The sequence below is a fragment of the Rhinopithecus bieti genome, unplaced genomic scaffold, assembly GCF_001698545.2.
Source record: "Rhinopithecus bieti isolate Rb0 unplaced genomic scaffold, ASM169854v2 scaffold_34278, whole genome shotgun sequence".
Classification (NCBI taxonomy): domain Eukaryota; kingdom Metazoa; phylum Chordata; class Mammalia; order Primates; family Cercopithecidae; genus Rhinopithecus; species Rhinopithecus bieti.
This window is the reverse complement of record NW_016814409.1, coordinates 1-11,629: the sequence shown is the minus strand read 5'-3', so window position 1 is coordinate 11,629 and position 11,629 is coordinate 1. Positions and strand designations below refer to the sequence as shown.

Here is an 11,629-nt window from a genome sequence, read left to right as displayed (position 1 = left end):
TTACTTGTTCCCAAAATCTCTTGCTCAGCTGGGTCTTTTTTCCCCTCTTCATCCCTAGTGAAATGCAAACCAAAGTGTCCATCTGTATTGGACTTGGTGAAATATTTTCACTCATATAATTTTCTTTGATCCACCTGATGAGGAAGGTTGGGCAGGTACCAGAAACCCCTTGTACTCTTAAGTAAATAAGTAGGAGGTAGGTTGAGGATAAGGTGTCAGGTCATGTAATTTTCAGCTTAATTATGTTCTTGTCACACAGTAAGCTTCATTTGTCACCCTGACTCTGGGACTGACAGTAATGTGTCAGCTCCATCGCTCCTAGGAGCGTCCTGGCTGCAGGTAGCAGGAGTCCTGAGAAACACTGGCCATCTCTCCCATGACCATGACGACACTGGTTATTTACCAAAGGTCGTGGGGGTGGTGTTCACAGAGTTGGACACCATAGCCCTAGGCATCCTGTCCCACACTACAGCCTGAAAGATGAGGAGTAGGAGCAGGAGGAGGTCACAGGTCATGAGAGGAGGGTGGGGGAGGGAGGAGAGAGAAAGAGAGAGAGAGAGAAAAAGAGAGAGAGAGAGAGAGAACTCTCCTCAGTGGCCTTTCTGTTTATCCAGCAGATACTCTCTTAGTAGTAACCTGGCCGAGTGCTTAGCAGTTGTTGGCTGGACTTGAGCTCTATTTCCCCAGGGGTGAGGAAGGCTTGGAAGTTCATTGGTCCATTGCCTGATACTTTCAGTCTTTGCACTCAGGGACAGGCGAGAGGAAGGGAATTGACAATGGCTGGTGAGGTTTCCAGATCAAAGTCCCTTAATATGAGAGTTCATCGAAAGCTTGTAGAAACTCCGTTATACTCTGAAGTTTATGAATGTCTTTATGCCGAAATGTGCACACACACAGCATTTCTACAATTTTCATCAGATTCCTAATGAGGTCACTGACTGTGCACCATTTCAATGTGTAAGTATGGGTGCTGAGATGTGAATGGAATGCTCTAAACTTGTGCTGAAATTAAATGCAGACCAACCTCTTCAAACTTGGATGTTTCTTACTTTCAACGTAACTGAGCAGCAGGCTACCTCCTCCTTACACTCAATGGGAGTAGAATACAGGAGAATGAAATAGATCAAGCACTCTAAATCCAAACTGGAGTCCACCTGCTAATTGCAATCATTGTGTCCACAGGAATGGTGAGCTCTTTGCTAGTAAACGCTCCTTAGGGAATGTGAACGAAGATACTCTGTTTTCCCCAGGAGCTCACAGTGTAGCGGAGAGAGAATCTATCCAGAAATAGTCAGTGTCATGAAAAACAAGGAAAATGTATTGAATACTGAATGACTTTTGCAACTCAGGGGCAGGGGAAGCCCCTGATGCTGAAAATCAACTCCTGAATCACTCGTAATTAATGTGCTATTAAGCATATGCAGGGATGTCAACCACACCAATAGACACTTAGTCATAGCGTTTGTTAGTTTTTAAAATGCAGACATAGGGAGGTACAATGAAAAACAACCTATATCATCACCAAGACACCCATGGATGACATTTAAAATAATTAGAACATATGCACATTGTAATAACATTCAAATGAAACAGAAAAATGCAAATTTCTTCTCCTCTTTCTTTTTCTTCTCCTCTCTTCTCATCCTCTCCCCCTTTCTCTCTCTCTCTTTCCCTCGGATGTGTTTGTGTGTATAGATATATGTATATGTCTGTGTACATGTCTATGTACACACTTACATGTGTGTTTAGTTTCGTTTTGGAAAGAGCTTTGTATTAACATACCATATAGATCTTGTTTTCTATAAAATAATATATTCAAAGTGTATTACACTTTTTTCATTTTAACACATTTATTGCTATCTAATTCTTCTTAATGATAGCTCCATCATATGTGTGCATAATTTATTTATTCCCTCTCCAGTCATGTCATCGTTTTGATCATGCTGAAGTTTGTGCTATTACCAGGATGCTGCCATCCTACCCACAGGTTTCACTGAGCGCTGGTGATGCAATGGATGATGTGAATTCCTAACAGGGATTGGTGTAGGGGGTGGGCATGTGACCCAGCCCTAGCCAATGAGACTGCAGGGGTGGTGAGCCAGGGAGGGGCCTCCTCACATTTAGGAAGTAGGTGTGGAACAGAGGCTCTTCCCAAGGCTCTTTCTGCCTCTGGATGTTGGTGTTGATGATGTGATGTCTGGAGCTGTTGCAACCACCTTGCTACTGCCTCACCCAGGGGCTTCTTATCATGAGGGTACAGCATTCTCTTTGCATTCAAGACATTTTTAATTAGGGACTTAGTTTACATGTGGCTGAAAGCCTCTCAGCAGGTCCCAAGGCCTCTGCAGTTTCTTCTGCATGGTTTCTCCTTCCCTCACCTCTTCTTCACGTCTCCTTCTACTTTTGTGGCTGGTGGATTTGTCCCCTCCCTCACGTCCCCCTTTGCCCACACACTATGCAAGAATACTGGAGTCTGCCCATATGTGTGTGAGTGGCACAGACAGGAGGGGCGGGGCTGACGTCCCTCCCCTCTTATCCTGATGACCCTCCCAGCTGCAGGCAACAGGGATGTAAAACCATGACCAATAGGTGAGATGACTTGAAGAGATACTTCTTCCAGGACAAACTCCTGCACGTTTAATGAGCTAATCAACATAGCACATCATGATACATTTGCACAATTTTGAAGCTCACCACACAACAGTGACCATTTAAAAATGCTGTGTTAGTGAGCATTGTTAATACAAAGAGTCTTTAAGATCATCAATCTTATGTCTAGAAAATTTAGACAGCACTAAAATCTTAGAGCTCACATATGAAAGGAAACTGCAAGAGGCTTTTCCGAATTTGACAACAATCAGGAAATATTGCCTGATATTACCAATATGAGTTTTGAAGCAGAAAAAGGATATTATGAACCATTAAGTTCACAAATCATCAAGCTGTTAGTGGAAAGACTGGTTTATCTTTCTGCTGTATTTGTAAAAGTTCTGTTACAAATTCAATGTCTTATGATGAGGCAAATAGTGATTCATTAGCTGAATACGGAAACATAGGGAGAAAATATCACAGAGTTGTGCCAACCAGTTAATTAAATAAAAACATTATATGAGACAGTAGAAATCATGTGGATTAAGGAAGGGCAAATCTGCCCTTTCTTCTGCAGGGTGGATGGATGGACTGATGGGGTCAAAGCCAGTGGCATCATGAACAGGAAACAATGTTTCTCTCAAGCTGCAGCTTTGAAATGTCAAGCAGCCTCTGCCTTGGCTGACGGCTGCCTTCTGACTCAATGGAAGACCTTGTTCTCTAGCATCAGGACTGTCAGAAACTTTGCTTATGACTGAGAAGAACATCCCACTGCCTGGAGGATCTAGGTCCACCTTTACACAGAAGCACAGAGCTACAGAGAGGGGGTTTCTGGATGGAACGTTTCACATCTGCCTGAACCTTATGGGTTCTGAGGATGTAGGAGGAGCTGGGTGCACTTTGCAGTCCACACCTGACCCTGGCTCCTTTACACAGAAGCCTGCCATGCTCCGAGTGCATCAATCCAGCCTCAAAATCCCTTCCTCCAATCCTGTGATAACCATTTTTACTTTGTTGAGTCATCTGAGGATCCTTGTTGTGACTTTATTCCCTTATTGCAGCAACCCAATACTGAGTGTGTTGACTACAGTACTGATTTTGGTGGCTGATTGCACTAGGATGTCTGTTACGTTCTGGATTTTGTGGGTGTTTGCAGTATATCTCAGTGTTTTAAAAGTGAGTATTTTGCCATAGTTTATTTTCTTTTCCTAAATAGACTTTAACTTTTGTGCTTTCTTTTGTATTGCTAATATTGCTCTATTTTTCATACAGAAATCCCCCATATTGTATGCAGCACCTGCTCTGCCTGTGGTCATGTAGAGCGTCCACCTGCCCAAGGAAAGACTGTGCTGCCTTGTGCTTCCCAGGCCTCCGATCCACTCACCCCTCCTTCCAGAGTGATTTCTCTATGCTGGATGAGGGGTTTCCAGCCTCTGCAGTTTCCATCTTTTACCTATGATCTGGTGCATGCTTTTTTCTGAAGGAACTCTTAGAAGACACTTAACATGACCTGATCAGGAACCGTCTTTACCCTCTTCCAAGGACACACTCAGTGCCCAGCAGATGGACCTGTTCACTCTCAGCTTCCCCACATCCTGCTCTGCTCCTAGGGAGCAGACAATGAGGGAAAAGGTGGGGGGAGTCCTGTGCAGAGCTCCAACATCACACCATCTTCCCCAAGGTAGAGAGAATTGTGTCAGAAAGGGACTGTTTTTCAAAAAATCAGCTGTTCATTGTGTGCCTGGATGGTGGTTCCTTTGGTTAAAATTTCATCCACATGGAAAATGTCGTGCAGGAACTTTGCCCCCAGCATACATCTGTGCAGCTGGGGCTTGCTCTGCCCTCAGCCCTCTTCTCCGTAGAAGCCTGGAATCACTAAGGTGCACTCTCCGCTGGGAGAGCATGAGGCCCAGTTTGATCCTCCGTCTCATGGGCTGCCTGGGCACTTGCCTTCACTTCCCACATCACACACTCGGTGTTACAATCCCATGGGGGTGGGAGGCAATTGGAGCAGATGCTGCCCGTTCCTCTCGCTGCCGACCATTCTGCCTCCTGGCTTCCTCAGTGTGGGCACGTGGGTGGTTGGCCTAGGGGCGTTGGTGGTTGCAATCAGCTGGTCCCCTTTGTCATTTCCCCTCAGGTGTTCGATGGGCAAGCACCCTTGGTTTCAAGATGCAGCTGCTGAGTGGGAAGGCGATTCGAGGAGCCTGTGGACCAGAGCCGGTCTCCTGTCCTTGGAGGGGCGCACCCCGCTTCTCTCTGAACTAAAATAGCAAAGAGAGAGCGACCATGTGGGCTTGGGGCCAATTGTGACTTAAGACTGTAGCCTCCTGCTAGGAGGCAAATATCTGACCATTCTGATGAGATGATGCTGACACTAAGATTGTTTTTATTAATTGAAACATCTCCTCCTTGGAAAACAGTCCGTTCATGCTCAGTGCCATTTGTGTTTTTATTCTCGTACCATAATATTAAGTTTTGACATGAGCGATTTTTAAACGTCAAGTCAGGAGAATGGGCTGGTAGGTGTGAACTGACAAACCACCGACTGGGGCCCACACCCTCCGGATGGATGACAAGCAGGCGCTTGCTTTCTCTGGGTGCTTCTTGCTGTTGTCTTTGGTCTGGCTGGCATTACTTCCAGTCGTTACACATATACACCACTTTTGCGACTTGGTGTTTCCGTATAGGGGCCTTAAAGTTTTTGTCGAAAGAGCAGGGACATCGGATTCGCTATCTAGTTAGTGTCTAGGGGATTTGATGAGGCAGGCTCAGTCCCTGGATCTGCTCAACTCTGCATAGCAGATGGGAATCTATGGCCTGGTGAGCTCCACCGACGGCCTGGCCTGCGTGTGGGACACAGCCAGCCCCTCCTCCTCGGTCTGACCAGGAGCTCAGCCCGCAAACCAGCAGCCTAGCTTCTGGGGCCAGGTAGCCTGGGACCCTGCGTCTCCCTGCTCTCCCTGACCCCCTCACCAGGGGCTGCTGCAGCTGAAGGTCTGGGTTCCCAGCACCTGGCTGCTATCTTCCTGCTCTGAGACTCAGGTCTCCTATAGCACCTGCTCCCCTGACAGCCTTACTGTGGCCACGTCAATTCCTAGATACTCCTCTGATCTCCACACCAGCAGGACAAGGAGGTTTCATAGGGAACGTCAGAAACCCTGCCTGTGAGCATGTCCCCAGACAGCCAAGAACTGAGGGAGGTGATGCTACTGTTTAATTGCAGGAGTTGGGAGAGTGTGCACTGCACACTGGGGCTATGAGAAGCAAGAAGGAAGGAGCAAGGGCAGAGCTCCCCGCTGAGCAACAAAGGCCTCCTGTCGCCTTCTCTCTCTGTCTCCTGGTGCAGGCGCATGAGAAGACCTCCACCAGGGCTCGGCCCACCAGTCCAGGGGTGGGAGCACTACAGGGGTGGGGGTAGGAGGTGGTCAGTGTGGCTGGCCTTGCACAGACCCCTAGACTTTCCGGCACTTGTAGTTCAGAATGGAAATTTTATTCTCCTGGGGAACTTCATTGATCTGGAAAGAGCAGAACTCTTCCTGTGAAAGGAAAGAGAGGGAGAAAATGAGTGTGCGTTACAGTTAAAGCCAAAGATGTCCAGGAATGGGACATCAGAATGGGGGTGAGAATGGATGGAGATGAGACATTGCCCCCTGACCCCGACCCACCCCTGCCAAGTTCCAGGCACTGAACCCAACTGGGCAGTGACTATTCCATCGCCCCCCCAAGGCTCCAAGTCACCAGGTGGCATTGGATCCCCACCCCAGCCTGCAGGATTCCTGTCCCAGCACAGCCCTGTGAGGAGCAGCCTGTGCAAGGCCTCGGAAGCCCCAGGGGTGCAGGGCAGGAGGAGGCGGCTCACTTCCCCCAGCTCCTTCCACCCCCAGCGCCCAGGCCAGCACTAAGAGGGGCCAGAGGGAAGAACCCAGGGAACTGGAAATTGCAACTCAAAGTGCCCGAGCTGGTGAGGAGATGACAAGGAGAGTGTGGCTCTGCCCTGAGCCAAGACCTCAGAAGAAATCCTGTGTTCTTGGAGAGGCTGTTGTCGGCTGAACTGGGGCAGGTCCTGGGCTTCTCAGCCAACAGGCATTTAATTCCCTCTAATCTGCTCAGAGTGGCTGTGGCTACAGGCAGGTGCCTGAGGCTGGGTTTAGACAGATCCCCTTCTTTCTGACCAGAACCCAGCCCAGCACCTGCTTCCTCTAGTCCAATAAGCAATACCCCAAAGCACGCAGAGTTGACTTCCCAGTAACCATTACCAAGCTAAAGTCTTCCTAGCAAATCAAATTCATCACCCCTCTCTACACCACTCCATCTGCACACACAAAGGCATCTATATAAACTCACACCAACTCTCACCTACACGAATCTATGCATGAACCCACATACTCCTTCACACATCCACACACACGTGCACACACACTCCTGTGCACCTTCCTCATGTATGCACATATATGCACCTTTCCACATGCATACCCACGTGTGTATACCATCCCACACATACATGCATGCACACACAAAACTCCATATGCACACACACATTCATTCACTTCACAATACACGTCTGCACATGTATGCCAAGCACACATGCGTCTTCCCATACACATGAACACATCCTTGCATACATGGCTTTACAAGTGTCTGCACACATGCACACATGCCTTCCAAAGCATGTACAGGAGTACAGGCACATGCACACACACACACACACACACACACACACACACACATATGCACACACTGCTCTGCAGTTCCTGATGCCCCTGACCCACATCAGGCACATACCTCTTTCAGTTCTGGCTGGTCATTGAAGGGGCAGTTGTCCAAGCTGGACTGGGACTTGGTGCATGTGGTTCGACCGAACTTCACATTGAAGTAGTAGTTCACCCCGCCCACAACCTACACGCGTGGAAGAGCAGGAAGCAGGGACAGCATGCTGTCAGTTTCATGCGCACACAGGCACTTCCGTGTGACTGAGTCACTGGGCTTGTCTAGGGCTTGATGCTGCCCGCACTGTTATCTAAAAGGCACACAAGCCACCTTCTACTGACTGGCTGGCAGGGGTACTGTGTTTATATAGATGCCTATGTATGTGCAGATGGAATGGTGTGGAGAGGGGTGAGGGCCCAAGAACGAAGGAACTGGAAATTGCAACTCAAAGTGCCCGAGCTGGTGAGGAGATGACAAGGAGAGTGTGGCTCTGCCCTGAGCCAAGACCTCAGAAGAAATCCTGTGTTCTTGGAGAGGCTGTTGTCAGGTGAGCTGGGGCAGGTCCTGGGCTTCTCAGCCAACAGGCATTTAATTCCCTCTAATCTGCTCAGAGTGGTTGTGGCAAGCAAGCTGTCTCATGCAGCCCAGTAGGAGAAGCAGGGGCAGGGCAGGTGGAAGCCAGGGCCTAAAACCCCCTTTGTTGGACTCAGGAACAGAAGGCACAGCTCTGGGGAGCCAACCAGGTGGGACAAAGAAACAGTCCTGGTGCCAGGCTTGCAGGACAGGGACTAAACACCAGGTGAATGCTCCTTCCCACAGCAAATAGTTAACTGAATTCTGCTGCCTGATGATGAAATTTCAGCTAACTTCCAGCTCCTGGCATTCAGTCCACAGAGCATCTTATTCCCATCATTTAACCCAGAGGCATTTTTCCTCCTTTATCAGTAGGAAACGAGATGCTCACATACATCGATGTTTTAGGCCAATAAACATTGCTTCCCACATGCCTCCATTCCAGGTGTGATTTTGGAGGCAATAGTTCTCAAATGAGTCACACACCTGCATGTCTTATGGTTGCAACTTCAGAAGAGAACTGAATGCTTTCCCTGCACAGTGCCACCCCCAGACATGACTTATCAGACAGTGGAGAAGCATGGGATGAGGGACCCTGGGATGAGGGTGCTAGACCTCGCCATGTGGAACCACACACAAGTCCTGCAGAAAAACGTGCAAGTCCTGTGATCCCTCCGGTGTCAGTCGGCTCCTCCGTAAAACAGGCTCCAGGGCCCAACAATTTACATCATTCTGTGCTTCACTCCAAGTGAGTGTCACACTTGAGAGGGAGGTGCAGGCCAGCAGGGACCATGGCACCAGGGAGTGCCCCTCATGTGCAGGGAGAGGGCTGCAGGAGGAGAAATAGGGCTGGTCTGGACTCCTCTGACTTTCCAAGAGAAGATGGAGGAGCTCTAAGGGCTGGCGGGCCATACAGCCCTGTGGTCGCTGTGTCACTGTTTGCTGCTCTGTCATGGGACGCAGGTCAAGCTGGGCTCGGTCGCCCTGCTGAAGCTCTCTCCCTCCAGACTCAATCACTTCCTCCGCTCTGCTGAGTGACTGCTGTCTGTTTTCATCTGGCTGAGGTCTAACTCTGCGTCAGCTAGCAGAGACAGGGTCAGGCGTGCTCCACTCCAGCAGGAACCCAGTGATCCTGGGCTGTAGGGGGTGGTCAGCTGGCCTGAGGGCGGGGGCCGCTAGCCCTAAGGGGCTGTGCCCAGGGGCGTGACTTGGGAGGGAAGCAGGGCTCTGCAGGACAAGGAGCCAGGCTCTGGTGTGGCCTCTGTGGAGAGGACTCAGGGAGGAGGATGAGCCTCATGGCCTGGGTCTCATCCTGAGTAGCGCCAAGCCCACCCAGAGTCAGCACAGTCTCCACCCACACCTGCTGGACCCTGGGAAATGGCACAGTCACGGCACAGACACAGTGGCTCCTGCAGGTTAAAAGAGGCAGAGGGGATGGGACAGGGCTGAACTGCACTCATGGCCCAGGAATGTCCTAGGGCATGAAGGCCATCAGCAGACAGTCAGGGAAAGCTGAATGAGCCTGAGGTTTAGATAATGTTGATTTGCTGAGAATGATCCCAGGGGTGGGGCAACAAACCCAGCTGGGACTCAGGATCCCCAGGGTGGTGGCAGCACCCACCTGCTGGTAGGCAGCCATCACCTGCAGGAGACGGCTGTAGTACTCATCCTTACTGATGTCCTTATTGTACTCGCTGATGATGAAGTTCAGGACGCGCTGCACACTCTTGTCACTGAGGTCTGCAGCATGGATGCCGCCTGACGAGGTCAACCTAGATTGGGCCGAGGCACTCTTGGCCAGGACCACCATCAAGGCAGTCAGCAGCAGCAGTGGGGCACGCATAGGCCAGGCCATGGTCTACTGGGACACAGAGCAAGGAGCTGGATCTCCCTGAGAACAAAGAAGCACGAGGTTGAGGCAGGAAGCCCAGGTCAGAAGGCAGCTGTGCATTTATCCTACTTGGGTACCCCCAACCCGACCTGCTCCCTGATCCCACCCCTGGCTCCTCCTCCTCTTTCTACCCCTCCTCTCTGTCTCCATCTCCCTTTCCACCCCCAACCACCTCTCTCCCTCCCTAAGTTCCCTTTGCTCCTCCTTCTCCTCCTCCTCCTCCTCCTCCTCCTCCTCCTGCTCCCCACTCCTGTCCTGACTGCAACCTCCCCCCAGCCCTACCCCTTTTCCCCAGTGCTGGAAATCTTGGCTCACCCTGGATTCCAGAGAGGTGACACCGCTGCCTGGACTGTGAAATGTTGTGACCGCCTATTTCCTCATGAAGTGAGAAATACAGGGCTTGGCCTCCTAAAGTCTTCAGATGTCAGGGGCACCCAGGAGCACGTGGTCACGGTCTAGGAATTCTTGGAGCAGGGAGCTGTTTCAGAAGCTCTGGGGTGACCTTGTCCATGCCCTGTTCTGGGGAACTTCTTAGCCAAAGTAATTAACCTTTGGGAAAAGGTCACTGGGTTCTCTTTTCATAACTCCTCATTATTCAATAAATAAACCTGTCGCCAGCTTCCCCCTGCACCAGGCAGTCTGGGCAATGGAGCCATGGACATGACCTTGCAGAGCTGCCATCCAACAGAGATGTGACAGAAACCCAGGAGAAATTTAAAACTTTCTAGGAGACACATTTGAAAAAGTTAAAAGATACAGCTGAAAGTAATTTTGGTATTTCTACTTTAACTTAATACATCCAAAATACTTTCAACACATCAGAACTATTCTTAAGGAGTTGGTTTACATTCTTTGGTGTGTGTGTAATGTCTTGAAGTTGCCTGTGTATTTTTTACAGTTAGACCAAGTGTTATTTTGGATTGGCCCCTTTTCAAGTGCCCTGTGGCACGAGTGGCTGCTTGTGGCTGTGGTACTGTATAGCCCAGCCCCTTAGGGTGTGTGGGAGGATGGGGGAGTGGTGATCAATAATTTAGATCAGGGAATTATAGTCGCTCAGTTAGAGAGAGATGAGTGCCACTAGACCCTGGTCAGGGAAGTCTCTATGAGACTGGAAAAGTTGAGAAGCCCCAGGCAGCGGGGAACAGTCAGTGCAAAGGCCCTGAGGCAGGGCTGGGCATGCCTGCTCCAGGAAAAGGAAGCTCTTGGAGGACATGTGAGCAGGCAAGGGAATGATTTGGAGTGTCACAGTAACTGTGGGTGGGGCCGGGTGGAAGGTGCAGGGAGACTCCTGGCAGCCAGTGGGGGTGTGAGGAGAGAGGGAGCAGCAGCTGTGGGATGAAAGTGGGAGCCCAAGAGCCTCTCTTGCTCCTCCCCTCTGGGAGACATGGTGCCAGTGCTGGTCCTCCGTGCCCAGAAAACTCATGTAATATTTTAAAAATCACTTTGAATGAGGTAGAACTTACATACAACGAAATGCCTAATTGCATGTGCCCCATCTGGGGGATTTCATCAATGCATACACCTGTGTTACCACTTTGTCCAGACCTGTGACATCTGCCTTGCCCCGGATGGTGTCCTCCTGCCTCTGCAGCTCACCCTCATGCCCACCCGGCAGCCCTTATCCAGCCCCGTAGACTCCTTTGTCACCAGTCCTTGAGCTTCCCAGGAATGGAGTCCTGCAGAGCGAGTCCAGGTGTGTCTTCAACCTTTGCTCAGCATGGCTTTCCAGCAGCCCCCATTGCTTCATTGCCAGGATTGTGAGTGCTGCTTCTCCCCAGACTGAGAGGACCTGATCAACTGGGTGCCCTGTTGGCTGACAAAGCCCCCAGCTTAGGATGCTGCGGGTCTGGGCTGGAATGTGACTCT

At 50.1% G+C, this 11,629-nt stretch overlaps 1 protein-coding gene across 1 annotated transcript; it reads right to left on the bottom strand.

Moving 5' to 3' along the window:
• Positions 1 to 5,795: 5,795 nt before the first annotated feature.
• On the bottom strand, positions 5,796 to 10,138 carry LOC108514092 (cystatin-D-like). The gene is made up of 4 exons (XM_017850124.1): positions 10,079 to 10,138; positions 9,494 to 9,763; positions 7,375 to 7,488; positions 5,796 to 6,128 (listed from the first exon to the last, which is right to left on the bottom strand). Exons 2-4 carry the CDS (start codon positions 9,725 to 9,727, stop codon positions 6,045 to 6,047), a joined length of 432 nt encoding a protein of 143 aa, XP_017705613.1. The 5' UTR covers positions 9,728 to 9,763; positions 10,079 to 10,138; the 3' UTR covers positions 5,796 to 6,044.
• Positions 10,139 to 11,629: the final 1,491 nt, after the last annotated feature.

Coding starts and splice junctions, on each gene's coding strand:
- LOC108514092 (XM_017850124.1), bottom strand. CDS start 9,727: ATGGCCTGGCCTATGCGTGCCCCACTGCTGCTGCTGACTGCCTTGATG. Junction 7,489..9,493: donor TGATGGCTGCCTACCAGCAG/GTGGGTGCTGCC, acceptor CCACGCGTGTAG/GTTGTGGGCGGGGTGAACTA. Junction 6,129..7,374: donor ACCAGCCAGAACTGAAAGAG/GTATGTGCCTGA, acceptor TTCCTTTCACAG/GAAGAGTTCTGCTCTTTCCA.